This window comes from Didymosphaeria variabile, assembly GCF_027946475.1.
Source record: "Didymosphaeria variabile strain IMI 356815 chromosome Unknown scaffold_5, whole genome shotgun sequence".
NCBI lineage: Eukaryota > Fungi > Ascomycota > Dothideomycetes > Pleosporales > Didymosphaeriaceae > Didymosphaeria > Didymosphaeria variabile.
Window position 1 is genome coordinate 3,827,153 of NW_026611624.1, and position 27,895 is coordinate 3,855,047.

At 52.1% G+C, this 27,895-nt stretch overlaps 10 protein-coding genes across 10 annotated transcripts; 4 read left to right on the forward strand and 6 right to left on the reverse strand.

Annotated features, from left to right (window-relative positions):
- Positions 1-522: 522 nt before the first annotated feature.
- N0V89_007722 (uncharacterized protein) lies at positions 523-1,720 on the reverse strand (the record flags this gene model as incomplete). The annotated part of the gene is made up of 2 exons (XM_056216483.1): positions 523-1,446; positions 1,562-1,720. The coding sequence occupies 2 exons, from the start codon at positions 1,718-1,720 to the stop codon at positions 523-525; spliced, it is 1,083 nt and encodes a 360-aa protein (XP_056070730.1).
- Positions 1,721-2,297: 577 nt separating this feature from the next.
- On the reverse strand, positions 2,298-3,158 carry N0V89_007723 (uncharacterized protein; the record flags this gene model as incomplete). Its single annotated transcript, XM_056216484.1, has 3 exons — positions 2,298-2,356; positions 2,752-2,925; positions 2,972-3,158. 3 exons carry the CDS (start codon positions 3,156-3,158, stop codon positions 2,298-2,300), a joined length of 420 nt encoding a protein of 139 aa, XP_056070731.1.
- Positions 3,159-4,375: 1,217 nt separating this feature from the next.
- Positions 4,376-5,563, forward strand: N0V89_007724 (uncharacterized protein; the record flags this gene model as incomplete). Its single annotated transcript, XM_056216485.1, has 2 exons — positions 4,376-4,856; positions 4,917-5,563. The coding sequence occupies 2 exons, from the start codon at positions 4,376-4,378 to the stop codon at positions 5,561-5,563; spliced, it is 1,128 nt and encodes a 375-aa protein (XP_056070732.1).
- A 166-nt stretch (positions 5,564-5,729) lies between these two features.
- N0V89_007725 (uncharacterized protein) lies at positions 5,730-8,434 on the forward strand (the record flags this gene model as incomplete). Its single annotated transcript, XM_056216486.1, has 2 exons — positions 5,730-6,535; positions 7,054-8,434. The coding sequence occupies 2 exons, from the start codon at positions 5,730-5,732 to the stop codon at positions 8,432-8,434; spliced, it is 2,187 nt and encodes a 728-aa protein (XP_056070733.1).
- A 137-nt stretch (positions 8,435-8,571) lies between these two features.
- N0V89_007726 (uncharacterized protein) lies at positions 8,572-9,840 on the reverse strand (the record flags this gene model as incomplete). The annotated part of the gene is made up of 1 exon (XM_056216487.1): positions 8,572-9,840. One exon carries the CDS (start codon positions 9,838-9,840, stop codon positions 8,572-8,574), a length of 1,269 nt encoding a protein of 422 aa, XP_056070734.1.
- Positions 9,841-10,319: 479 nt separating this feature from the next.
- N0V89_007727 (uncharacterized protein) lies at positions 10,320-11,114 on the forward strand (the record flags this gene model as incomplete). Its single annotated transcript, XM_056216488.1, has 3 exons — positions 10,320-10,429; positions 10,536-10,699; positions 10,747-11,114. The coding sequence occupies 3 exons, from the start codon at positions 10,320-10,322 to the stop codon at positions 11,112-11,114; spliced, it is 642 nt and encodes a 213-aa protein (XP_056070735.1).
- A 1,968-nt stretch (positions 11,115-13,082) lies between these two features.
- On the forward strand, positions 13,083-15,616 carry N0V89_007728 (uncharacterized protein; the record flags this gene model as incomplete). The annotated part of the gene is made up of 2 exons (XM_056216489.1): positions 13,083-13,146; positions 13,206-15,616. The coding sequence occupies 2 exons, from the start codon at positions 13,083-13,085 to the stop codon at positions 15,614-15,616; spliced, it is 2,475 nt and encodes an 824-aa protein (XP_056070736.1).
- A 619-nt stretch (positions 15,617-16,235) lies between these two features.
- N0V89_007729 (uncharacterized protein) lies at positions 16,236-18,127 on the reverse strand (the record flags this gene model as incomplete). Its single annotated transcript, XM_056216490.1, has 3 exons — positions 16,236-17,370; positions 17,417-17,937; positions 17,987-18,127. The coding sequence occupies 3 exons, from the start codon at positions 18,125-18,127 to the stop codon at positions 16,236-16,238; spliced, it is 1,797 nt and encodes a 598-aa protein (XP_056070737.1).
- Positions 18,128-18,418: 291 nt separating this feature from the next.
- On the reverse strand, positions 18,419-19,628 carry N0V89_007730 (uncharacterized protein; the record flags this gene model as incomplete). Its single annotated transcript, XM_056216491.1, has 2 exons — positions 18,419-18,791; positions 18,847-19,628. The coding sequence occupies 2 exons, from the start codon at positions 19,626-19,628 to the stop codon at positions 18,419-18,421; spliced, it is 1,155 nt and encodes a 384-aa protein (XP_056070738.1).
- A 2,418-nt stretch (positions 19,629-22,046) lies between these two features.
- SCC2 (Sister chromatid cohesion protein 2) lies at positions 22,047-27,698 on the reverse strand (the record flags this gene model as incomplete). Its single annotated transcript, XM_056216492.1, has 6 exons — positions 22,047-24,713; positions 24,765-24,981; positions 25,030-27,064; positions 27,110-27,252; positions 27,300-27,495; positions 27,575-27,698. The coding sequence occupies 6 exons, from the start codon at positions 27,696-27,698 to the stop codon at positions 22,047-22,049; spliced, it is 5,382 nt and encodes a 1,793-aa protein (XP_056070739.1).
- Between the last annotated feature and the right edge of the window lie 197 nt (positions 27,699-27,895).

Consider the following 27,895-nt stretch of genomic DNA (forward strand, 5'->3'; position numbering starts at 1 on the left):
CTACAGATTTGACAGGAGGGCGCTAAGCGAAATTCGCGCTGGTGCAGCCTTGCCGTTCATCGTCAGACGCCAAGGGACCATCGACCTCCACCCAAGACAGATTCTACGCGCATGCATCGGCAAGTCGTTTTATCGATCGCTTGGTTTCGTTGCTGTAGTCCACTAGGGCATACCTTGTCATCAAATGAACGCCCCTCTTGGTTCGCCAGAACAAACGGAACGGCAGGAGCCGATCGATCATGCATCGAGGAAACTATGATGAAACGAAACCCACTGCATAGCAAAGCCGAGGCTCCCATTTCATCGCTAACTCATTATCGTCTCCAGTGAATATAAGAAAAATAAGCTAATCTGACAGCATCTCCAAAACACAACAACGCACCTGGCGCTTACGTCCTCATTACCGAAACGCTATCTAGATATCCATCAAAGCCAAGAAACACAGGAAATTGGAAAGCCGATGAAGCATTGATACCGAAAAAAAGTGAAGGAGAACATGAATTATTTACAGTCTTCCAGCACTCACGCCTCATCAGATACCCTCCACACCAGCCGCTCCCCACTAGCCTCCTTCCTCCTCAGCGCATCCATAGCCTTCTGCGCCCTCTCCAACAACGTCTTTCCCTCAATGATCCTCTGCGGATTTGGCTCCACAATCTTCTCCTTCAGCAGCGTATACATAATGTCCGGCTGCAAATGCTCCTTGAAGAACTCATTCTGCAGATAGTAATGCGTCCGCACGCCCGCCGCGTCCACGCCCTCCTCCCACTCCGCCGCCTTCTGCACGTCCATCTCATAGATAGGGTCCTCTGTCTCGCTTGAATCCCGCACGATAACGGGTAGCAGGATAGCGACTTTCGATCTTGCCTTCGCGATCTTGGAAATGGGCTTGATGCTGCCTTCTTTGCTGCCGATGCAGTCCAGGATCTTAGGGATGCCGGTGGCGCTGGTGTCGAGGATCTGGGACACGACGTGCGGGTCATTATAGTCGAAGGTCCATTTTGCGCCCAGCGATTGGAGCTTGGAGTGGTGCTTTTGCGAGGCTACTGCGATGATGCTGGTGTATCCGTAGTACCTCAGTATCTGCACCGCGTACAAGCCCACACTGCTCGCTCCACCCCACACCAAGATTGGGTTGCTGGCATTCTCCGGTACATATCCCTCAGGCTTTGGCCACGGCGTCTCGATACCCAGATCTGCCGTGAGAGTGTGGAACACCGTCACGAAATTGTTTGGCAACGTGACGGCCTGTTGCAGCGTGAAGCCCTCAGGGAGTTTTGAAAACAAGTACTCGTTTGTCGTGCAGAATTCCTGGTGTGCCTTTTCCTGGGGGGTGCGCCATGTGAAGCCGAAGACTTTGTCGCCGACTTTGAGACGGCGGGCGGAGGGCCCGACTTCGACGACTGTGCCGGCGGTTCCGTCGCCGAGGCGTTGGGGGTGGGTTACCTGGGAGTCGAAGAGTTAGAATAAAGCAGAAGCTATGAAGATTTGCTATTGTCTTTCTTAAATAAGACTCTGTTTCCTGCGAATGGGAAGTGGATAATGGAAGGCCTCTACTTACGAGCAGTCCACCGTCGTTCTGATGCAGGTCCAGTGGCGTATAAGCAGTCCACTCGACGCGCACGCGGACTTCGTCGCCTTGCGGCTTCACAGTTGGTACTTGATGAATATCCAGAGGCTTCTTGACGCCGACCATAACCACAGCGGAATGGGTCGCCATGATGCTGTCACGTGCTAGTTCTCGGTTCTTCTGAAGAATGTGGGTGCTATTGGAATTCAAAGTAATGATACAAAGGCTGATGAATGTGGTTTACTGATGCAATTCTTCCCGCGAACTTCGCTTCCTTTTATACAACATCTCTACCTACTCGCTCATTATAAATGAATTGGCTACTGAGTGTATGCTGCGACGCGGCTAGTGATGGTTTCCCGTTTGGGTAACGTTCGCTAGTGCGAAAAGCACCGGAATGTCCAATTAGAATCGCTCGCGGAGGGTCTGCTGACGAAACATCATACCACAATACTTGATATGGTATACATCCTTATAGATATTGTGTAATCTGGTGCGAAACCTATCTTCATTAAACATATCTGATGTCGGGACGTCGTGCATAATTTCAAAGCGAGCAAAAAGGGTGAAACGAGAGGAAGGCTGGGCAGAAGTTTCCGCACCGCAGAAAAACACAGTCGGAAACTTCATGAAGAGTGCAGGTTCTCGTCAGGGCAAGTCGTTGGTGGTGTGTGTTCTCACTATACTTGGGCGTCGCATCATGCTGCTAAATTTGAAAGAATGACATTTACTCCCAGATGAGCAGGAGCGAATACACAACAATACTCAACGAGCGTCCTGATCCAGCTAGAGCACCATTGTACCCGCCAACTCCTCCCCTTACGTCCTCCAACGATGGAAAGGGCAATCAATACATATCGTACGTGATCCCGTGTGGGTAGTCCAATTCATACCACTCCAATCCACTATCCCATTGTCTGTCCGGTTCCGCTGGTTGCAACAAGAAGGTCGCAACTTGCCCCTTTTGACAGATTATTGGCATCGACCATGTGAAGTTGGTATAGCCGGACTTGTAAACGGCAAGTGTGGCGACATTGACAAGGGGCTGTGGCTGATTGTTCCAGGTTGTGTCCTTGTCTGTTGGAAGCATGTGTCAGTGTACTGAGCGAACAAACAATCTACAAAGCGGGAGAAACACTTTGTACGCGGGGGTAGAATGGTAAATGGGAAGGGTGACGTACTGATTTCGCCTTGCAGCTGAGCGATACTGATCATGAATGGCTCATTGTCATCCACACCCCATATAGTCCAAGGAGCGCCGCGGCTGGGATCCATGTTGATGGTGAAGCCAAGCTGGCAGTAGACGGCGGCATTAGATGGGACGTCCCAGTTTGCTGCGGTCCAGTTCTGCTCTCCTTTTAGTGTCGACATACGGTCAGCGGATTACTGGAGCACGAACACCTTTCGAAACGTGGAAACTCTGCTGCGTATTGTATGCCTTGTCAGGTGCGAAGGAATCGAGAGGAATGACAAGGTGAGGAAAGGCGCGATAGACGGTCGGCTTTGCGAGGGCGGTAAGCCCGAACAGGACTGAGAGGAAAGCTGCGCGCATGATGGACTGTATGTACTGCAGGTCTGTGATGTTCATGTAAAGCGGAGAGGCTTGACGAAAAGTGCCGGTGCTCTTAGCAAAGGAGGCGCCTACTTATACCCGATAGCAAATTGTGTATCAGAAGGAGCCTTCCATCGTGATGTCTTGGTTAGGAAATCGTGACGGAAGTGACGCCTCTGCAATAGCAGCATGTAGCACATGCGGGGAGAGCAAGGCGTCTTGTACAATACTGACGACAAGAAATTGTGTTCTCGGAGGAATTGGACCGTCAGCAAGTTTGGAACTAGCACATCTAGCAGGCTGATACCGGTTACTCTTCATCTCACAATACGTCCAAGTGGGTGAACTACTGATGGTGAGGGGCGCCGCCGACGACTTGTAATACCATCAAAACTCTGGAAGGAGATAGCTCGAGTGGCTGGTGATGTTGTTGGCCAAATGGAAGTACAGAGCTGTCAATAACGTGGCTTAGGCCCGCATGTAGCGGTCACGTTGGGCATTGTGCAATGTGTGATGGGTACCTGCACCTGCCTTGTTTTAGAAACCTGATGGAGCCCATCAGCAGGCTCCATGACCGATGCCTCAGTTACCCAAAGAGGTGGTCTCATATGGTGACTTGGGACGTTGTGATGCGATTTTTGATTGAAGAAACCGATGAGCGGTGTGAAGAGTATTGCATACGACTTTCCAGGAACCATTAATCCGGTGGCATCTAGACATCAGCTGTTGTGTACAAGTTCCTTGCATATAATTGGTAGGTAGAGTCCGTCGAAGCATGGTCGCAACGTGCCCTAGGATTGCATGGTGGTAAGGCAAGGGAGAATAAAGTTTGGGTGGGCAGAAATGATCGCATTCCCATCCACTATTGATGACAGATTCGTGTTCGTCCTGAACGTTGTTTCCGTACAGCGTTCACTTGCCTGACCGTGCATAAACGCCATAAAGACAATGGTCTGACGAGTAGGAGATTGATGGTGTAGTGTTACAGGGCTAGGCGCACAACGCTGTCATGCTTCATCAACAAAGGAGAGGAAATGTCATTTGACCTCGAGCAATCCATTTTGCTGAGTATTGCGTGGCTGGATGAAGCACTCTTGTCCAGTCATCGTCGAAGCAACGGTCAGCGAAAGACAGAGACGCGCTGAAGCGGAAAGGTTTCCGAACCTCGGCACTTGCGTCATACCCCAACGATCACGTATTCCACAACACCACTTCTTTTGCACCGCAGCAATGCCGACAACGGACTGTTCAGCATGACGTTTTCAGCGTTCTATAGATCCTCCTTGAGGCCTCTCTCCGGCGTTCCCCTGCGGACACAGCTTAATACGCGTCGCGCCCTTCATCTCGCACCACCTTGGTTGCTCGACGATTACATCCCGCGCTACCACCTTATATCCTCGCTCGACGCAGCTAAGAAGCGCTCACTCGCATACGCACATCTTCGAGAATGCAACCTCTGCCCGCGTCTCTGCGGTGTCAATCGTTACAAGACGACGGGCGTCTGTCTGATCGGAGCAGAGAAGGTCAAAGTGAACACCATCGCGCCGCATTTTGGAGAAGAACCCTGCCTGCAGGGACATAATGGATCGGGAAGCGTGTTTTTCTCGGGGTGTAATCTGAGATGCGTTTTCTGCCAGAATCACGATATTGCGCATCAGCGGAATGGGTTTGATCTGACACCGGAGGAGCTGGCGGGGTGGTATATGAAGTTGCAGGAAGTTGGGAGATGTCACAGTAAGTGAAGGCATGGACCGCCATTTGATTGTTTCAATCCACTAAACACATGTATTTCAGATATCAATCTCGTCACTCCAGAGCACGTCGTGCCCCAAGTCGTCCTCTCGATCCTCCATGCGCGCGAACTTGGCCTTCGTCTCCCGATCGTCTACAATACTTCGTCGTTCGACAGTCTTGAGAGCTTGGAACTATTAGATGGCTTAGTGGATATATACCTGCCAGATTTCAAGGTGTGGAGCGATAAGACAAGCAAGCGCTTGCTCAAGGCGGATAATTACACTGCCACCGCGATGGAGAGCATCAAGGCCATGCATGCTCAGGTGGGGGATCTCTGCTTCACAGGTGACGGCATAGCAAAGAAGGGTGTGTTGGTGCGACACCTTGTCATGCCGGGCAAGGAAGACGAGGGCAAAGAGATCGTGCGCTGGCTGGCTGAGAATGTTTCTAAAGACATAATGGTGCACATCATGGAGCAGTATTTCCCTCGTGCCCACGTCGGGAAGCCGCGCAGGGGAGGCAAGGACCCTGAGGTGGTCGAGCCCGGAGGCGTGCCTGCCACGGAAGGCGCAAAGACCCAGGTGCGGTACGCAGACATCAATCGCCCGGTCGATCTGAAAGAGGTGGCATCTGTGACCCAGGCTGCGAAAGACGCTGGCTTGTGGAGGTTCGTTGAAGCGGCGAGACACGGCGGCTTCAACATATGATCCGTGTTCTTTCCTTCCAGCCGTTCAAGGACGCGGTTGCCGTGAGCTGAAGTGCTCCTGCCTGCGCTCCTGGCTCATGTGCCCACCTCAGGATTCAAGCCGGATTTACCAGACCAAAGCACCATCCTTCGCCATTCCCAGGCGCACATCATTCCGCAATCAAACGATGCTAGTATCAACGAGCGACGCCACCGACGACGTAGCCGAAGCCGCCGACGATCTCGCAGCGACAGTTCTGGGCCTGAAGAAAGAGCGCGATACATGGAGAGCAGTGGCCGAATCGTACCAGAAAGCTTTCGAGGACCAGACTGCACGTCTGGCAGAGGTGCAAGACATCTGCTTCGCAACGCAAATGGAACTGGAAAACGAACGAATTGCAAACCGCCACAGCCAGAAGTCGTCCGAAGTGTCGCAAGCGTCACCCCATGGCACCATCGATGGCACTGACGGCACTGACGACAAGCTCGACAATTCCTCATCTGGCACCGCAACCATTTACGAGTCTCGTCACGCGGAGGTAACCTTGCGACCGAACTTCTGCTTCCGGCGCGTGGAGTACTTCACCGCTCGACGCGACTATGACACCGCACTTAGAGAAGTGGACCACCTTTTGCGCGGGCCGCTGACACCACAAGCACGGATAGAGGGTCTGCTACTCAAAAGTACAATCATGCGCAGATTAGAGTGGTTGTACGATGCCCTCGCCGTCTGTAGTGAGGGCCTGGAGCTGTGCAACCGTCTCGAAGAGCTGCACGCATATCTGCCCAGGATTCAATATCAGCGAGGTTTTTGTTACTACCAGCTCCAGATGTTGAAACAGGCACGCGAGGCTTTCAACGAAGTTTGCGCTGATGACGACGTCCTCTATGCCAAAGCGTCCGAGATGCGGGAATTTTGTGACGACCAGCTGCATGGGCGGAGACCCGGGTTCGAAGCACACCGTACAGTGACTGAAGGCCTTTTGGCGCAAATGTATGACAGTCGCACTGAAGTGAGGCTGACATTTTCAATAACATTACTGTTTACTGACTGGTGTAGTCGAAGCGGCGTCGCGCCAGCCAACAATTCCGATATCACGCTGCAAAAGCGAAGCGTCTCTCCTTACCGCAGCGTTGGATGCATGTCACACCGAGGTCGATGTCATGCGGGACAAATTAGTCTGTTGAAAGTGAAGTCATGCTGTCTAGATGGGTGGAGGCCTAAGCGCTGGTGGTTGTAGTACGGAGATACCTCCGAAAGCTTCACGTGTTGCTCATTTCTAGCAAAGATTCCAGCCAGAGAGTGTCATCTCTTTGTCATCTAGCCGAACAGAATGTGCATCTTTCCTGTTACGTCTGTCTTTGTCGTCCTCCTTGTGCTGAGCTCCGCGTCAAACAAAGGAATTCGTCATCTGCTTAAGCTATCAAATCCAATGTTTGCAACATCAAAGCTCTTATTCACATACCTAAACTCCCAGCCGGACACGCTACAATAATGGAACGCTCTCCCAGCAGCGACGACGACAGCCAGTCGCCCAGGACCGCAATCTTGCTATCACCTCCCCGTGGCAAAACATCGACTGTTCGGAAAATTGCGGAAAAGTACGAGCGACCACAGCTCCAGATCCCAGGCACTGAGCCCGCGAAGCCAAAACACAACCTCAAGGAAGAATACAAAGATCCATGGCAACAGAAAAATGAGGAGCAGCTTCAAAGCGAGCGCGTTCGGAAGGGCTCTGGAGGACTGAACCCCCATCTAAAAGAACCCTGGGAACGGGCCCGAGACGAGGCATTTTCTGCTTTGAGGAACGACAGAGATAGCGGCCCCGGTGCAGAGGGTACACCCTTGACCGGCGGCACTCAAGCCCAGCTCCATACGTTGGATACCCTGCGCGCGGAACTGCCTAATGCTGCATCTATCCATCTGCAGAGTGGGACCCGGTCCACCTTCCTCCCCGAGGGCGTTACGCCCTTTGCTTACGCGCTCGACCCGTGGCTTCAGCAGAATCCAGAGTACAGACACCTCCTCGAGCCTACGACACCTTCCTCCACGCAAGCTTCACCCGTGCACGGAAGTAGCGTGCACGCTGAAGGAAGCACCAGAACAGCTGAAGCTTTCCCTGAATTCCCTTTCCAGAGCATAGCCGCCTATCTCCGCGACCGAAACATCGTCGAAATAAGAGCCAAAATCCTGCACGTGAAGACGTTACTGTTTCGGTGCGGGGTGCTAGTAATGACAGCGCGGTCATTGGAGCAAGCTGAATTTCTCCACTCTGCTCGAGTGAGTCCAGACTCTGAAGGTGAGGAGGAAGATCCGGGTAAGGGGTGGTATAAAGCGTATTATGAGGCGGGTAGGGCGGCGGAGAAGGCTGGGGCGATGGCGGCGGAGCTGAGTAAGAAGGAGTTGTGGTTGGACGGGCTGCAGGCGAGGACGTGGTATTGGAAGGGGAGGGCGGATGCTGGGATGAAGCGGTGGGATGAGGCGGGTAAGGCGTTTGGGAAGGTGGGGAAGTATGATGCGACGAAGAATGGGCTGACGGCTTTGGAGAGGCGGGATGTTGAGTTGCGAAGGGAAGAATGGGAGATGAAGGTTGAGCTTGCTCAGCAAGGAAGGCAGGGTGATGAAGTGTTGGACGACTTGACGGGAGGACTGGAGGACAAAGCTGTGGACTCGGAGCCGGTGCGTGCTGAGGGCGACGAGAAGTCAGATGATGTCAAAAGAGAACAGCGCGAGCAGTTGGGGACGATCATCAACGATATGAAGGCAAAGTACAAGATGAAGTACATTAGACCTTTTTCGCTGGAAGAGCAGGAATACATTATCAATGGTGTTCCTGTTCCGGTGAGAAAGCAAACGAAGGATTTTGAAGAGCGAGGGGTTTCAAGGCGATGACCAGGATGAAGACCTAGAAGTTGGAAGAATCAAAACTTCTCCGTCTAAGAGTACGATTACTGCATTATATCGTGGCATATCAGTCGAGGGCTAGAGCTTATTGCTTGCGGAAGCAGACCGTACGGCCATGGTTTAGCTCATAGATTTATTAATCGTAGAATGCGCTGGCGTAATAGCTTGACTCCGCTTGGTACCATTTCGTCGAGGCGATTCCGCCTTCTCAGTATGTCTTCGGTGACTTTCTCGTTGTCACCTTCCCAACTGCTGTCGTTTGGCTTTAGAAACAGCCGCATCCGCGGGAGCCAATCTACGGCCATTTTGAGCTTCTGATTCATGTCCAATAATTCCTGCTCGTCCCACCTCAATTCGTGTGCCTGCCAACCCTGGAGCATCTTCTTAACGCGTGGTGCAGCGAACTCATTGTATTGCATTGACGAGCTAACTGGCGTATCGGTCACACTGATGGGTAGGGAAGCGTCGAAGATGGCTGCCGGTCCTGCTGGGAGCATATCTGCAATTATCTCGTAAAGGGGAAAAGAGGGAAACGCGCTGATAACAAACGTATTTTCGTCAATCGCAAGGAGTCCTTCCGGATCTTCGAGGACAGTAATGTCGTTCTCAACGAGGATTTGCTTGTCAGAATTCGAATATCCAGGATCCTGGGCTAGCACGCGCACTTTTGATTTATCTTCTCCGTAACGTTCGTAGTGTTGGTCGTATAACTCGTCAAGGGCCTGGGCGATGCTTAACGCGACGATATGCTGTGAGTATGGGCGAAACCAGGCGTCGAGGCCGTTCAAAGAACCGGTTTGACGCGTCAAACTTCCCAGGCCCATGCACACAACTTTGTCGACGCGAGGTCCGCCAGATTGTAGGTGTTGAAGTGCGATCTGCAGCTGTAAGAGTGCCCTCGTCTTACTGACGGCGTACAAGTCGTTGCAAGCAGCCCAGTTCTGCTGCTTCTGCGTCAACTGATCGTCTTGATGTGGTGCATGCGAAGTCAACTGCACAGGCGAGCATGTTTTGGACGGATCAAATGCATGATCTGGGGGTTCAATTCGTCCGTCTTTGTGATGTGCCTCGACGAGAAGATCCGGACCTCTGCCATAGCCGTAAGCTGCAATTCGGAGGTAGCTATTGTACCAATGGCCAGAGTATGTGCGTAGGCCGGGATTGGGAGGGTTGACTTCGCTTGTGAGAGTGTTGCGGAGCCAGGCTGAACCTGTCTTTGTGTCCTTGACTTCAGCTAGGGACAATTCTCCTGATCGCAATTTTGCCGTGTCATCGGAGAGCTTCTGCATAAAGTCTCGTGTGTAGATGCCTTCTAGCCCGCGAGCAACCAGGGCATCCTCGAGCGGCTGCAGGTCATATTGGGTTGCACCGGATTGCTTGTCAGCAGGTGCCATGGAGCTATTGCTCCATGTGTTGTTGGGTCGCAGAGATGCTGAGGTGTGTGTAGCGAGGAGAAGGATCAAATTGCGACATTTGTTCGCGCGTCCTATGCACGCGTTGTCGTGCAGTCGGTCTTCACCGCAAATAGCGTGGCCGTTTTACGTAGATCGAGACGGAACAGGGCGCCGAGGGAGAGTGCTAGTCGCGATTAGTGCAAGCCAGTGAATGGCAGCTGAAGGTGAACACACGGCCCGAAGACGGTCGTGTACCGAGGGGCGCCGCTTGGCCGGTGGTCGGGAAAGAGCAAGGACACTTCAGATCCAGGAAGGCACGACCGGCCAATCAGATTTCACCGTGCACCCGGCTCAGCTTCACCTCCGATCAACCTTATGAATACTCACACAACGGCCGCGTCACGCACTCACCCTACATTCTGTTATCTTACGAAACCTCAACTGCACGCTCCAGACACCAGCAAGCGTGTTCCGCAGTCATGGCACCGACCAAAAACCACGCGTTGAAGAAGAAGGCGCCGCCCAGCGAGTACGCGAAAGCGCTAGCGTCAGGCAACATCCTTCAATGCCTGCCGCTCGAGCTCAGACAGTAAGCAAAAGCACCAAGTACATGACACAATACATTATAGACCGCTCTCGCAGACGCATATACTCCCCTGATATACTTGATATGCAGGCACTGATTATGATGCTAGAGAGGTGTTTGCTTTCGCAGCCTTACACTACATACGCTTCGCTACGAAGGACGGCCGCATCCAGGCCTCGGACATCAGTGAGCGGGTACACGAGTGGCTGCCACCCATGTGCCATGTCAACGACGACTTCTTCCTTGAGAGCCTGCCAATGTTCCTCCGCCACAGTGAGTCTACCTATTCGCGTTGATGTTGGTTCACTAATCGTTCCTAGTTGACATAGTGGTGGGCGAGACATACACCGCATATGGGCTTTTCTTCTTCCTGCAGGCGACTGGCATGTTCAGTTACATCTACTCGCTGCGTTACACAGACGCCGGGACCCTCGCACCCTCTTTCGCCGGTCCTCAGCTCCTCAAAGAGTGCAACAATCTCCGTCACGTGGCGTTGTCCTTCAGGACCGATGACTTTCCTTCAATCAACCGGCACAAGAAGTGTATGCAGCCGTTCTACTTCGATAAGAAAGCTTTCCTAGAAGCCCATTCTTTTCGCCAGCTTCTTACACTAAAGCACATTGAGAAGGTCAGTCAGATTGTGTTTCGCAAATTTCCTTGTGGTCTCTCATGCCGGAGAGTACATTAGGGAGCAAGATTTTTGCCTCAGGTTCACTTTCACTGACGCTGTACCCGTGCTTTAGATTTCCATCTCCGTCATCAAGCGCGGAGGGTCACACCCCCCTGCCCCTAACCCCCCGGAGTTGGACACATGTTGCGGTGTAGCGGGATGGCTGGAGAAGAAATTCCGCATGCGAAATCTTGCTGTGGAAGTCGTGAGTCACCGTGGTATTGTGGTGAACAATGAGCTAATTGACTAAAGACCACAAACGTAACTTGGGAGTACTCGCTCGTCTTTTAGCGCATCAGCAGGCCTCGTTGAAGTCGTATTAGACTGCGTCAGGGTCGACATATCGTTGTTCTCTTAATTTGATCCTTGGGACAAGTCTCGGATGCCTCCTTGATCTCAACGCTGCAAAGGTTTGACGAGTTCGAAGCACCTTAAACAGTGGGGAACACCCCGAAAGAGATAGTTAATCTACTAGGCGTTCGAGTGGGGAAATGACGCATATCACCAATTCCCCGACACTGCTTCGTAGTAAATGACCTCAAAGCACGTGTGGTAAGGAGCGTGAACACAACACAGGAACAGAACCAACATCCAGCTAGAGGCGACTGGGCGCAATACTTTTGTCGCACGCCGTTACGCAGACCCACATCGCGTCCGCCGGCCTTACGCTACCTCACGTTCCGAAAAACCTTCGCTATAGGAACCTTTTGCATCGGCTATGTGCACCACTTACGCATAGGTATTCTTCTGTTCTGGCCAGTTCCGCTACCGGAACTCGCTTTCGCATTTTCATTTTAGGGACTAGGCGCCAGGCCTATACATGTAGTATTGGCGATTTTCATAATTCTATCTGAATTTCCGGTTCAGCGTGCGCCATCCTAAACACCTCGGGCTAGCCACCGCGATTGGTACAGTTGGGATACTGTTTATAAAGGAAGTGGCACGTGTCTTCGCGCGTCCATATGCCATCGGCTTAGATGAACGGCGAATCTTTGTACGTGTGGGCACGGGTGGGAAGCCCTAGAAACTAAGGCACGACTACGGGGCAGAGATCGCGATCGTGCCTTTCATCGGACAGAACGCTTAGCCGACAACGCCCCGCGGAAACACGATGCGAACAAACTTCCGAAGCTGTCGCCGAATTTTCATTCACTCTTTTTACAGCCAGGAAGCTCACGAGTCTTTAAAAGCGGGCAAACATTTGAAGGGTCTAGAACACCGGGCCCTTTTCCGCCACTGGCCGGTGCAGGCACTAACAACCCAACTGAGCCAATCTCGGGAAAGGCAAAGCAAGACTTCCAGACCTTCGAAAGTTGGGCCACTTCGAAACAATTTGGTCTACGCAGGAATCAACAATAGCACCGCCATCGTCGATGCTCGCTTACATTCGAGGCAGCCATGCCTTCTGACGCTGGCACACGTGCATCATTCTTTCCCAAGGCAGATGCAGCGGTTCTTCACTCGAAGTACGAACCACCCTCACCAACAGCGAGACCGGCTGAGGTGGGGCCAATTCTCGATCCCGAAAATGCCAACAAAGCACTTGATGCTTGGTCGGCAGAGGTAGCAAGAGAAATCTATCCTTCGACTACCGATATCTGGAGCCCTGCGCCTATTCCTGACGACAACCTGTCGACATCATGTATTGCGGACCGCTACCTGTTCCCTCTTCTCACGCGGAACGAGAGGCTGCGGCTTACCATGCTATATTACTATACGCGTGGCATTCTTGAGGATAGAGAACTCATTTCGCGGCTACAAGAAAAGGTTCATCTCGCTGGAGCAACGGTGGGGTGGGAATTCGCCATTGCTGGCCTTCTGGACCACAACACCTATACGCGCATATGCACTGTTGGACTGCCCTTAGCTGTGCTACCGCGACGTGAGAGTACCTGCGCGCACACCGTCAATCAACCGCCAGGTGTGAGTTAATGATGCATTCACAAACACCATCCCAATTCTGATTGTACCTAGAAAATCTTCAATATGACCAATATGGCAAATGACTGGAGATTCAAGGAGTCACCACACGTTGAGCAAAGCGGGCTACGTAAGTTAGAACAAGGATCTTTGCACCTGAGAAAGGCCCTAAATCTGAACGATCTGCAGGTGCATATGCTGGAGTTCCATTGCGATTCGAGACGGAGTTCGGAGAGCACGTTGCCTTTGGAGCCCTCTGTGTCGCTTCAAACACGGAACAGCCTCCGCTTACCAAAGCGCAACAAATGTCTCTAGCTCGACTGGCCGACTGGGTTATCGCCGATATTGTGCACAGTGCAAGAGCGCGACGACAACGAGAACGCAGAAGAATGATGGAGTTGCTCGCCATTGCGCAAAAGCAGATCGACGTCGACGAAAACTTCGAGCTCGTAGTCCTAGATCTGCTGAGGAAAATTTACCCTGAGGCCATTGTCAGCATTCATACATCCATTGATAATCAGCTTGTGCTTGACGGAGGTACCGAGGTTCCTGTGGATCAAATCGAACACGGCCTTTGGGAAGATGGGGAATACTTCGACTATCTGATCGAGCAGTTCAACCACTTGGATCCTGTCGCCCCTCGAGTCGTGAGGGTCGTAGCAGCACATTGCGCAAGCCAGCGCATCCCAACATATCTTGTCGTGGGCTCGAAGGACTTCCGGACGGTGTTCGACGATGTCGATTCCTCCTTCGTCCACATGGCCGCCCAGATGCTGAGCCGAGGCTGGCAAAACCTTGCCCTCAGAGAAGCGTTGAGTGCGAAGGACAATTTTCTTCGCGGAATTACGCACCAACTTCGAACCCCCATTCATGGAATTCTGGGCTCGGTGGAATTACTGGCCGAAGAATTGCATGCGAGGGAGATAATATCCAGCGCAGATTCGAGACGGGACTCCACGACTCCAAGTCTTAGTGGTGAACATAAAGATCCTAACACATATATCAAGACAATACGGAGTTCTGCGCGGGACTTGATATCCACTGTTAACAGTCTGATCAATCTGAATCGGTGGACAGATATCGCACAAGCGGAACGCATCGTCGCACCACACCACATCAACGAGATAGAGACCGCCTTACTGAACGAAGTTCTTCAGTCCAACCTGAATCAATTCTCAAAGCAGCCATCGATCATGTTTAAGCATAATTTCCCCGGAGACTTTGACACTCTAGCATTGGATATGCGACTATTCGTCGACTGCATCCAGCCTCTTATCACCAATGCCATTCAAGCGGTTGAAGGCGGCATCGTTTGCGTCACTACGAGCGTTACCGACCATTACGAGTTTCTTGTTGTCGACGTCGAAGACACAGGCCGTGGCCTAGAACCGAGCCACCACGAAAACATCTTCAAGGCGTACGAAAAGGCTGATCCGCATACAACGGGAGCCGGACTGGGTCTGACTCTAGCGAGCAAGTTAGCCAGTACAATGAACGGTGAGGTAACACTGGTAAGGTCCGAAATCGGTAAGGGTTCGCACTTCAGAGCTACCTTTGCCCGCCCAGCCTGCGCTGGCTCAATGTTAGCATCGCATCGGAGGATGAGTACCACTGGGATTCCAATCCTTACTTTTGACACCCCATCGTTGTCCGACTCTGCAACGCTGAGCAACTTTTTCGTTCGCTATCTTCGCCATCGTGGACACAGCCAGTCGACAAATTCTGACAGCTTGATTTCCATCTTCGATTACGCTACCCACTCCCAATACCAACAACTTCCGCCACAATTACAACCCGGAAAGGCAGGCATCTGCTTGATACCCGACTCAGTGTATTGCCCGTTGATGACCGACGGTATCCAGATCCGAAGGCTCGACAACCTAATCTATGTAAAAGGACCTTTCCTATCGAACATTCTTGAACAAGCTTGGAACCAGGCACACGGTATATGCGTCGAGCTAGAAGCTTTGAAGCGCGCACCCGACGTTGAAACCACCTTGGGAGAAATAATCGAAAATATCTCACTTACCACCACCTCAGACGACGGCCTAGGCATTCCGACGTCGCTCGCATCTGAAGAAACCGTGCCTGGGGATACTGAGGCGCTTACTGTATCGCTGCAGACATTGGACATCGCGACACCCGCTCTGCCTCCCGCTAGGCAATCTACAAAGCCTACGACACTGATCGTAGACGACAACGCCGTCAACCTCCGCTTCCTAGAAATGTATTGCCGTCGCCGCGGCATACCCCACCACACTGCCACAGACGGTTTGAAAGCCGTGCAAACCTTCTCCCTCCACCAAATGGCCTCCTTCGCACTGGACTTCGTTAGCGTCGATGTCGAGCCGATCAGGCTCATCCTGATGGATCTGCAAATGCCGGAGTGCGATGGTATTGAAGCTACCCGACAGATAAGGAAGTTGGAAGAGGTCAATGGATGGTCGAAGGCAACTATTGTGATTGTTACGGGCCAAGACTCGCTGCAAGATCGGTCGCTAAGTAAGGAAGCGGGAGCAGATGATTTCTTCGTGAAGCCGGTGGGACCGAAGGTGTTGGATCGTGGTATTGAGGAATGGTTTCCTGGAATCAGACTTTGAGGCATGACTGTACAGTTGAAACATCATCATCGAATCAGCCACGAGCTGATGCCCAATTCGACGTGTCGAGGTCTAGGCCATCGACTCGCCATGGTTAACGGGGATCATATCTGCGCACTTCCTTGGCCCATCACGCCAACGAATAGTACATCATGCTCTGTAGCACCGCGACATTGCTGTACGCGAATGGGCAAAAATCACAACATCAATGTGGTCACAGGATGTCGCGAATGATCCTCGGACAGCCACAGGCAGGCATCAGGGCAGCACCCAGTGCGCTGTTCACACCGAGAGACAGCCGCAGACATCGGTGTCGCGGCAAGATGGTCAGACACACGAGGACGCCATAAGACGAATAAGAAGAGAACGAGAGTGATACGAGATTGTGAAACGGACATGGGCAACGACTTAGTATAGAGGACGGTCAGTATTCGCAAGAATGTTCGAATAGGCCGCTGCATAATCCAAGCGCAGGGCAAGAACTAGCTGAGGCAGGAGGAATCATGATGCCAATCAAGCATGACATTATACAATTCTACCAGAGTCGAGCTGACTCCCGGAACAAAGGAAGGGTATCTCTACAATAAAACACACGTCGCAAATACCCTCCAAACCCCACCTACTCTTCCCGTCCAACAAGCATAAAATCCTCCGTGACACCCTTCCCACTGGCCAGCACCACCACCTCTTCTGGTGCACACGTCTCCAGCACATCCCAAACATAGCACTTCGCCTGCTCCTCCGCCTCCGGCATCTTGCTCTCCCCCCACGCCGACGCTTCCCCCCCAGACGTGTAGTTCCCAATCGAAGCCGTACCCGTAGCGACGTCCACCCCAGACATCACACGGTTGAAAATCTCATACGCCGTTTCAGGCTGATAGTACGGCACCTCATGCCCCGCCTGGAAGACGCGCGAGAAGCTCAGTCTACCAGCCTGCCGCACCAGGCCACCGACGTACGTCTCGTTCGTCTTGATCTGTGTGTAACCCGCGGAGGAAAAGGTGGAGGTGGAGTTGGAAAGTGCTTTGCTGATGGCTTCCCCGCCTAGCCAGTTACACTGGTAGTCTCTGTCCCCATAGACGAGGGCTACATTTGTGCCCTTGCCGAGCAAATTGCGCAGCGCAGCGACGCCATGGCCGCGGACGAAGTCGCCTGTTTTCGCGAAGCCTTCCGAGATGGGGACCGAGTTCCCGGTGAAGTTCAGGGGCACGCCGAGCGCGGCTTGCACCTCTGCGCTGTTCATATATCCGGCGGGCGTTTTGGAGGGGAAAGCAATGGGGTATTTGGGCGCGGCGATGTCGAAGAAGTTGATGCTGCTGTTGAAGCCGTCGTGCAGCTTGGAGAAGCAGAAGGTGTAGGCTGTGAAGCACGCGGCGTTTACGTCGGGCACGTTGCCGTAGCCCTGGGGGTCTTTCTCGTCCGCGAGCGCGACGCAGGTAGCGCTGAGGTTTTGACATACGGGAATGGCTTCGAGAGCGGACTTGTAGTAGGATTCGTTGATGGCTTGGATGCCGTAGGTGTTGTTCATTGCGAACTCGGGGTAGAAGGGGGTTTGAATGTTGTTGTCGATGCAGGCATTGATGAGGCCGACGGTGTTGATGGCGATCGGGATTTCGGCTTCGGAAGAGCAGTTCTTTGCGGCGAGGCGTTCGTTTTGCTCGGCGAAGTAGTTTGCGTAGGCGGGGACGTAGTGGCCGCCGTAGGACTCGCCCCAGAAGCTGAGGCTATTCGTGGTGGACTTGTACTCGGGGAACCTGAGGGCGTTAGAGTTGCGTGAGGCGCAGTGTGGGATGAACTCACTCCTGGAGCCAGGCTTGCATAAATTCCCACATTACTGGTGCACCGGCTATGGTTGTGTTCCACGCACCGCTTGGTTCTTTCGAGCCGAAGGTGCCAGTCAGGAATGTCAAGTTCGTCTCTGGTACCCCGTCCGAGAAGTCTGCCGTCGTGAAATTGAAAGGTGTCTTTACAAGATCGATTGTACCGTTCGTAAGCGTGTCGTACGAAAAGCCAACTTGAATCGGCTGGTCGATGTACAGCATGTTGACCTTGTCATTCCAAGACCACGGGTTGTTCTCAACAGACTTAGAATCGTCGAGAACCTTGCAAGGCCCATTCTCGCCGAGTGCTGCCGTGGACGACGGTACGCCGGGACCTCCTTGGAGCCAGACCGATAGAGGTGCGTCCTGAGAGTTGTTTCGGGCCTCGAAGAACCAGAACCACATGTTGCTGGTGTAATTGCGGTTTTGCTCCGGCGCGGGCGGAAGGTGGACATAGCCGCTGTATCCTTTTACGCCTTCATTTGTTTCGCATATGGTTGTCTGCTACTGTCAGTCTATATTCCAGCTGATTACGGTCGATGTAACTCACCTCTTTATATGAGATGGAAACACCAACGAACTTTTGTGACTGAACAACAGTCAAGCCTTCAGGGGTTGGAGGGAATGACGCTGCCGATGCACTGAGAGCAAGTGCAGCAAGAGCGCAGAGGTTTCTCGAAAGAATAGCCATTGTCTATTACTAGAAATGAGATGAACAAACTAGGAAAATGGTATCTAAAAAGAAACAAATAAATAGAGGAAAGACAATGCTAAAGGACAACCTCTATAGAGTGATGATAGAGATACACACTGCAAAACCATACATCCTTATACACAACCTTCCAAAGTCCAATTTTGGGGCCATTGTAGTTTCGTGCGAGTCTTTGATGATCTACAGCGGGCGCAGTAGTCGGACACGGAGCCCCAATAACCGGGTCGCACTACTCCGACCGTACCGCTAACGCACGACAACGGCCCCATCCTAGTCTGTGCAGCTCACCTTTCCACGCCCGCCTTTCCAAACCTTCTTCAATATCGTAGGTAATCCTGCCTTGTCGTTGCTGTCAAGGCTATTCCCTGCTTGGAGCACGAGCTTCTCATTCCTGAAGGTCGCAGTGACGCTCCGCTTGCGATTCCGGATGACGTGCACTATAGAACTGTCTTCTGCAGCGGAGACGAGATCTTGGAACTTCTTGTCTGGCATCGGCCCGTCGCGTAGGTAAGACCAGAGACCGATAATGACAATCACCAAGCTGAAGACGTTGGCTAGGACGTAGGGGACGAACAGACCGTCTGGCTTGTACGCGTAGCGATTTACTGATGTGGTTATATTGACAGGGACAACCTTGCTGTGCCTAAAGCGAATTTTTGTTAGCGGAGAAATAGAGCCGTTTATGCGGATTGATTTACGTGAGTAGCGGATCCCACATCAGCCCAACGCTCATGTTGAAGCTTAGCTCTTCGATCAGGACATCGAGTGTCCTGTTCTTGGCCATTGCCTTGTCCATTAAGCGTTGTGGGCTAAGCGTCCCGTCTCCTTCTGGTTGCTTGTAGAGTTTGTTGGCCTCGTCCAAGTCAAAGAATGCATCTAGGTCCAAGCTGCCTAGAAGGCTGGTACGCTGGATCGGCGACTGAAGCACGCCGAACTGTGCTGCGCCCGACGGTGTTGACAACGAAGTGTTCCTATCCCACGCAGTGTTGTTGTACCACGAGAACTTGCCAATAAGCTGATCACACAGCGCCCACATAACGGCTGTATATGCATGCTGCGCCATGTTGGAGACCGATGTTGAGTTGTCACGAGGGTAGTGGACCTGCTCATTGACCGTATAGGACTTGCTAATGTTCTGAAGACCGCGATCCCGCTCTATGCGCAAATTGTACGTGGCGTTGTGGAGCGTACACACTTGGAAGCGTCGTTCGGTAACTCGTGTCCCTGACTTGATGACAGGTCGAAGAAACGTCATCCAGAGTTCGTTCGTGGCGTTCGACGGCGTCTGAAGACGCGGTGCTGAGACTGGATACAAGTCTCCTGTTTCATTATAGCTGGGAACGAATGCGTAGTACACACTGTCCGTCTCAACGACGACTCCATCGCCTTTCGCCATATCCTGTTTACGAAAGGTATCTATCAGCTCGGTGGCGGAGGCATTGGCATCCAAACACTGTATTATGGGTGCATAGAAATCCATTTCGTGGCTGGAGGTGTTATATGGTAACTTTATGGGGAGGATCTCACCCAGAGATGCGGTAGCGCTAGCGATCAGAGAGATGATTGTCCGAGGGCCGGTAAAAATTCGACTTGCGTCATCGACGTACTGCGTCCTTCCTCGACGAGCTGGCGGTGAGTAAGCATAGGCAGAACCAACGCTAGGCGTGGTGTTTGCGATGTGTGGAAACGGCATCAAGCCATTTATGCTCTCTAAATGCGAGCTTTGGTACACAAAAAGTGTCGCTGGTGTGAAGAAGGGTGGGAGAAGAAGTCCCCTGTTAGACATCAGCTCTTGCTAGATGGCGCTTTCCGATGGAAACGAAAAGAGTATGTACCACGCAAAAGCTGCCATGGTAGACCCAATTCGCAGCTTGCGCAACATGTCTAGGTTCAGAAGCGATAGCACTGATGTATCAGCTCCAAAAGCCGCGTTCAACCCTCCCACAGTCATCTCTTTCTTCTGCACTGTGCGCCAGAGCCACTGAGTGTAGCTAGCCCACACAGCTGCACCGAGGCTGATCTGAGCCAAGAACGAGAAAGCGGTGCCAAACCTGGCGAATGGTTAGCTATCGTTGCGATGTCCCAGGCTACGAAAAGTCTTGCCTGATCTTCTCTTCTTGTGCATCTGAATTGCCGACGATCTTTCCTTTCAAGCTGGGATAGAAAACACAATGCGCAAGGCTCATTGCAAGACCGACGAGGTAGAATATGACCATGAAGAGCGGTGACTTCCAACGGTGAATACGGCGCTTATGCCAATCTTGCTGTAAAGGGGCTGGAAGCTGCAAAGCAACCTCCTGCGCAGGTATGTTGGTAGCATCGGGGGCGACGGCTGGGGAAGAAGCACTGCTACAGGCTTCTATGTCAAGAACTGCTACTTGCAGCCTTTTGATATCGTTGGTGGGAACTGCGTGTGCCGCAACTACGCTATCTGCGCGTTGATGGGCAGCCTCCATCGTTGCAGAATACGAAGCTAGCTTGATCTATGTCAAAGTCTTGAAATGTTGATATCTGGCATGATGGAAACATGAAACAAAATCTGGGTGCGCTACCGAGTTATAGACTTGTGCGGGCACAGAGATTGTTACTTCAGCCTCGTAAAGCCCACGGGAACGAAGCGCCTAGATTGGTGTGGTCACAACGGTTCATGCATTGGATGGCCGTGGCGCGGCGATACGAATGGCTTCCAGATCGAGGTAACACAACAGCCTGCCGGCCTCCCACAATCGCTGAGCCCGTCGAAAAAACACACAGTTGAAGAACATGACATGCTCGATAGCAGATGTAAAATGCACCTGAATCTGCTTCACCTTCTCTTGCGGCGCTTCGAGCTCGTCAAGTGTCAGTACTATCAAGTACCAACAAAGTTATGTGAAATTCACAGCTGAGGAATCGTTCGTGTAGCAAGGGTACGCCGCTAGTCCGCACTGCGCCACCGCCCTCGATACAACCGTCAGGCTTGTTGTAACACTTTTACTAATCGAAGACTCGTACCAATAGAAAGATCATGAGTGAGTCGATACGCAGCCAATGAAGAGCGCGATAACGAGAACGTGGTTTGGACGTGTCTGCAGCCTGCGGTACGCCTAGGCTGTGCAAGGAAATCTGGCCATGATCGCGACAATGTCTTACAGCAAATACAACGAGTTCTAGCAACGGGCGTTCGGGCGAAGGAATATTTGCACGCACGTGAAACGGACGAAAAGGTCTCCCGGTGGGCGTGCCTCGTGCCTTCCCCCCCTTGTGGCGCCGGTGAAGATGTAATCAAGGATCTGGCGAGATGCAACGTAGGGAAAGATTACGTTAGGCTACTCAAGTGCCACAGCATATGGTATGTAAAGCGCGCCTTGTTTATCAGCTTGGTATAAGGAAATGGCGTGGGGGTAGTGAGAATCGTCAAGGCGCAAACAGGGATGGTGAGGCGAAATGCGTATTGTGCAGACCCTCTTCTGCAGCTTCTAAGAGATTTGAAGTATTTGGAACTAGCAGCATCGATTTTTGCTTGAAGTTTTAGGGTCGGCTATGGACCGCTCAGGATGTGAACGTGGAGTAGAATTTCAGCTTGTAATATGGCTCACCAAGGGTAGAGTCTTCGTGAGCATTTAAGAACGGTATAAATATACTAGAATATGATCTGGATGTAGGTAACTCCAATATACACTTAGTCCATTGCGTCATACTTAGCGTGAACATTCACCACTGAAGTGTGCAATGCCTGAAATGTCGTAACGCCGATATGCTAGGGTATCTTCCATAATCCCAGAAGTCCTTTGACGCCTCACTAAGAAAGATGCGACCACTCCTCCGATAATACTGTCCTGAAGCGATGCAGTGTTTGCGTTTTCTTCGTGTACACACCACTCCCTACCACTCGAACACCGCGTCAGGGCTAGGGCGCCTAGTCCCCATCATCCCACTCGGGCGTCTTCGAGTTCCTCTTCTTATTCTTGCTACCTGACGGCCTGCCCTTCGCCCTCTTCGGCGTGTTCGTAAGACTCGCCGAAGTCTTCCTCTTCCGTCCGCGTCCGCTCGTTGGCACAGGCATGCCCTGCTCATCGTTCTCCTCAGGTGTCGCATATCCCATTCCATCCTCATCTTCACCGTCCTCATCCCCTACCGCGAAGTCCCTGTCCACTTCTAGTAGTTCCGAAAAATCGTAGCAATGATCGATCATGCTGCGGCGGGTTTCGACAGCATTGAAAATGTGTGCAAACTTCTCCCACAAATCTGCACCCTTGATCAGGTTGTTCCGCCCAGCGCTGTTCTGGAAAATCTTCGGGGAGATGCGGTTCGCCTTGATATTGTAGGCTTTGCGGACGAAGCATCGGGTTTCCCACATCATCTGAAGAATCATGCAAGCACGTGTGATCTGCAAAAGACGATCATCCGAGACAGATACATGGTCGTCTCGCATAGCGTCCTGCATCGCCACGTCAGGTACCATGAAACTACCGGTAGCATCAGGAAGCAGCTGCGGTTGCTGTGGTACTGGCACGTCCTTCTTCGGCATCTCGGTCTCGATCGCAACACCGACTGAGGGGCCAGTGTTCTTCAGCACAATGCTCTCCAGGGCAGTGATGATGAGGGATACGTCCTCCACCTTTGCTACGTCGAACAAGGCAAGATTCTCAAGGCAGAATCGAGCGAGTAGCAAAGCATCGAGACTTGCCGCGGGATCAACAAGATCAGAAAGCTTAAAGTCAATGAGCTTGGAGAGATTGTCAATGAACCGTTTGAGTGTCTTCCGGCTGCCGTCCTTCATGACATTGAAGACATGTGCCAATTTAGGTTTACAGTCTGGCGGCTTGGTCATCCCATGCGGGTCCTGGAAAACGTCTTGCTGGTACTGGAAGGACATTTTGATGGCCACCATATACTCTTTCTCAAACACAGATTCATGCTTGCTATGGATCGACTTGTGTTCGTGGGCGGCGACTACGGATACCAGCGGGTTTGGGGAGGATCCTATAGCAATCAGGGCTGGCCCAACCTCTTTAGGATGATCCAAGCCCTGCTTGCTCACGCTGACAATGATCTTCGTGGCCACGAGAGCGAGCTCATTGTCGTTATGCAGCGCAATATCGATGACCTCCTGTAAGAATTTGCGTGCTAGATAGGTGACCGGGATCTGACCATCGCCCGCTCGGAATGTGATGCCTAAACGCCCACTCCCATTTGTTGCATTGTCGCCAACAGGGGTAGTGTCTTCCTCAGATTGACCCTCTTTCTTGGAAAAGAACTCGAGGAATTGGGTGAGAACAATCTGCTTCAGACTGTTTATATCATTCTTGAAGACCACCTTGAAGGTACTATCAACATCCGAGCGTTGAAATAGAGTAGGGCTCCCTTGACACACTTCGCCCACAGCGCACATCGCGCTTTCGCGGATGGCAAGGTCCCAAGGCTGCTTGGTGAAAGGGCGTACGGCCTCCAATAGGATAACAGACGGCTCACTGCCTTTCGGGTCGAGCAGACTCTTCAGTTGCTTTGCGCCTGCAGGCTTGCTGGCGACAATCTTCTTCGCCGAATTTGCGACCGAAGTGTGAAACTGGGCGACATGTCCACTCCAATCACAGACTTTGCCGAAAGTGCCGATGATAATCAGCCATGACATGATCCGCGCCTTTTGCACTTCTTGCGTAGAAGGGTCGCCGCTCAGTGCAGCAGCCTGCAAGAGTTGGACAAGTATGGAGCCAATGAGGGCTAGCAGTCTCGGAAGTCCATTAGTTGGCACATCCTTCATGATCCAAAGGCAATGGCCGATTCCGAGAAGAGTATTTTTGCCCAAGATGTTGCCATTTGCTGCCGCTCGTGCCAGTTTCGATATCGCGACATTCAATAATTTCCATACGTCATCCGCGAATTTGGTTGGTAGATCCGGTAGATGGGGAATGACGAAGCGATAGACTGTAACAGTTGAGTTCAGTATCTCGATGTCCTCTGTAGTCTTTGGGTCGATAATGTAGAGCTTAAGTCGCTCAATCTGATCAAGTGTGAACATCTCCGGGCTGACTCTGGCAAAGATGCTCAGGGTCTGCAGACCACCTTCCTGGGTATAATCCGCGGTCATGGAATCTGGGCTGATCACACCCTCCACAAGATCTGCGACCAGATCCTTGCAAATCTGGAAGTTGACGGAGGCGTTGGGCGCGCCTTTCGCAAGAGCTGTAGAAAAGAATTTCTCCAAGGCTTGCGTTGAACTGGTAGATGGGAGTTTCTTTGTCCTCCGCACAGTCTGGACGATCAAGGAGACGCGTTCCACACGTTGTAATTTCAGACGGTTCTCGTCACCATTGTGCTTCGTTGCGAGGACCTTTAACCAGACTTCCTCGAGCGCTTGCCGTGCCATGTCCGCGACCGTCTTTTCGTGATCCTGCGATGCAGGAAGTAAGGCGATGACGATCTGAATTTTTGTCTCCAGTGAATCAGACCTTGTGTAAAACGTCTTCAAGAGGTTGATCGCCCTCTTCTTCGGTTCATTGTGGGTGTCAGTGGTCATTCGTAGCACGCTTGGCATGCAAAGCTGCCCGAGTGCAGGATTTGACTCCAAGCATCTCGATATCAGCTGTAACACCGTACCGCGGACACTTGGGGAATTATCGCCTAACATCCGAACCAAGAGATTGACATGTCTGTCAGAAATGGAATGAGGGTCTTTGGTCAGGAAAGAATCAATATTCCTTATCGCATTCGTTTTTTGCTGGGCCCCGCCGCCCGTGACCTGTTGGAACATGACAGCAACGATGCTAGGGTAGCACCGGCAGAAAGTGTTCTTTACGGTAGCAGCACCTGACGCCAGGCGACTTTGTGATTCGGACACGTTTTTGTATTTGCTAGGTCAATGTTAGTGTAGTAATAGATCTGTAGTGACGACAACTTACTACTCCTGAGAGGACCATTTGGGTTCGAGCACCATAGACTGCACCTTCCTTCGCAAGTCAACGATGAGTTTATCGTCGGCTGCTTCCTTATCTTTGAGGATGACTTGAGATATAGAGTCCAGCCAACAGGAAACGTAGCATCCACGCACCGACAGAAGATGTAGATCTTCGGGGTTGTCGTTGACCTTGAGGTAATCGGGAAGAGATTCAACGACCATCCGATACGGGTCATTAAGTGCAAGGAGGTCGCTCTTTTTGAGCTCTGTCCCGTCATCTTCCAGTATTTCTTCAGTGAGCCGATATAGCTTAGCGGAGAGATCGGATTGCGAAACGTCAATGTCGCGTCTCAGCTGTCGAGTGCGCTTTTTAAAGTCCAGGATGCCACCACCCATAGTTCCCAGTATAGAAATAGCCATGTTTCGATTCTCCTTATCGTCGCGGAGCTGGTACATTAGGTTGAACAACGGGACCAAAAGGAGGTTGGCTGCCGGCCACTCAGGCGAGCCAAGGACTTTGCAGAAGTCATCGACAAACATATCCAGCAAGTTTCGAAATGGTTTCTCGCCAGATTTGGTCACGTTCTTTGCCCTTTCTGTTAACCTGCTGGCGATTTTGTGGGCAGTGAGCTGAGAAGTGTGCATCAGTCGACGAGCAGTGGCCTCTGCTGATGCATTGGCCTTGCTGCCCCTATTTTTCCGGACGGCAGGGCGGTCTTCTTCGTTATCGCTCTCAGATTTGTCCTCATGTGAAGAGTCTTCCTCCCTGGGGTCCGAAGTCGCCTTCGTGCGTTGATCTTGAGTGTTTGTTGCGGCGACCTGAACGAACTCCATAAAGATCGCGGAGACCGTCATTATAGGCTCCTCTCGCACCGACTTGAATTGTCTCGTGTTTGGACCCTTGTCCGGTAGCTTCTCCAGGCTGTTCAGTATTTCATCGAGAACATACTGTTGATGGTCAGGGCGAAACGCAAAAATATTGACGAGTACGTCCATAGCAGCTCGACGCAGCCTCTCGAAATGCTGGATGCCCAACGCAGAGTCCTTTTCGGAGTCACTGTTTGGGTGAACAAGCAAGGTGAGTGCTAGAAATTCCACTGCATTCAAGGCGCTGTCAGGTAGAGTGACTCTTCGGACAGTCTGGGCCAGTAGTTCTTCAACACTAGTGCAGAGTCGAAGGACGGTCGAAATTTCTGGCCTGTGATCCGACGCATACGTAAAAATGGAGTGGTTACGTGATGCTGCCAGCACCGGAAAGATGCAAGACTCCAGCACGCGTTTCATCACTCCGATGATCGCCGTGAGGAGGTCTTCGGACGTTGTCCGACGATCTTGAGGTCCCTCTAACATGGCGGTCAAAGCGAGCCTAGCGGCCTTCAGTCCTGATTCTACGGTTGCTAGATCTCTAGTCCATGTATCCAGCTCTTCCTCCGTGAACAGCGAGGCCTGGTCCGATATGGCAATCAACGGATCGCAAAGAGAATGAATCTGCACGATAGTCTCCACAGGCACGGACGAGAAACACTTTGTAGCATATACCGCCATGACCCTATCATACAGTAATTTCAAAGCGTCACTCGTCATTACAGTTATGTCCGAGTCCAGAGTTGAGATCTTTTCGAAATGCTCATTTTCAAGATCATCCTTGGCCTCACGGTACTGGCCGACAAGCTTTCGCAGCTTGTGAATCTTTTGTTCAGCTTTTTCTCTTTCGGCCGGTTGCAGAGTGGCCAGATAGTCGAGGTTTGGGGCTTGAGTCTCGGTAGGAGAAGATGGCACATTTTCGATCAAGCGGAACTCATGTTTGGGTGCACTTGAAGGCTTGATGACCACGGCAGGGCCGGAACGAGACTGTGAGCTGGTGCTAGAAGGGACAGGTGTGTTGGATAGATATGCCAACGCGTTGTTTTGTTCGTAGGATGTGATGTTTTGCTTGGGGGTTGCTTGTTGCGAAGGTCGGCGAGGCGGAGCGGTAGAGACGTGTGGCCGCGGTGGCTCTTGTTTCGATTTGGAACGTTGCGGTGCCGGCGTTCCTACCGCTATGCTTGTCAACGAAAGTACCTACACTGGTCCGACATACGTACGTTTATAATGTACATCCGTCTGCCTCAGGAGCATGCTTGCGAACGGGCTGAGCTTCGGACGGCTGGTTGGCGTACTCTCATCGGCCGATTTAGAAGGACTATCAGGCGGAGGCGTAGCGAGCTGGGTCGTAGGCTTGAAGTGACTGGATTAATTAGCAGCCATATGCACCTTCCTGTTTGTGAGACTCACAATTCAGTCATCTCGCGAGGGTCTCCCAACAAATTGCGCAACTCTCGCAACGTATGTTCCAGGTGGTGTGCAGTTGAGGCTGGCCCTCTGATCTCCTCGTTCAAAATGCCCACCGCCTTCCTTCCCGCTGCCTGTTGATCTGGAGTGAGAGTGGTTGGAGGTGTCGGCGGTTCGTTTACAGGGAAGGGTATAACGTCTGCATATGTTAGCGCGGCGTTCGTCATAGAGTAAGAGACCAAGGCGAAAGCTTCGCATAGTAAAGGCGGGTGACCGACCTGGAGAGAAGGGTACAATTGACGTGAATGGGGAATATGGAAGTGCCTCGTCAACGGTTGGTGGTCGAAAAGGTAGGGCACCGCCGTTGGCGGTATGCCAGTCTCCATTGGGGTATCCAGACATGGCGCCGGTTGACTGCCCTTTGTGCGGGTGCGTGCGGGAGGTTTGCTGAGGACGGGCGCAAGCAGTGCGGAATAGCGTGTGCTGTGAGGGCCGCCGCAGCCGCTTCAGGCAAGGCGCAGATACAACACTCACGCTGGCATGGCTGTCTCAGTCGCGCACTGACAGGTCGATGCAGTCGAACAGGCGCGTCGCTTGGA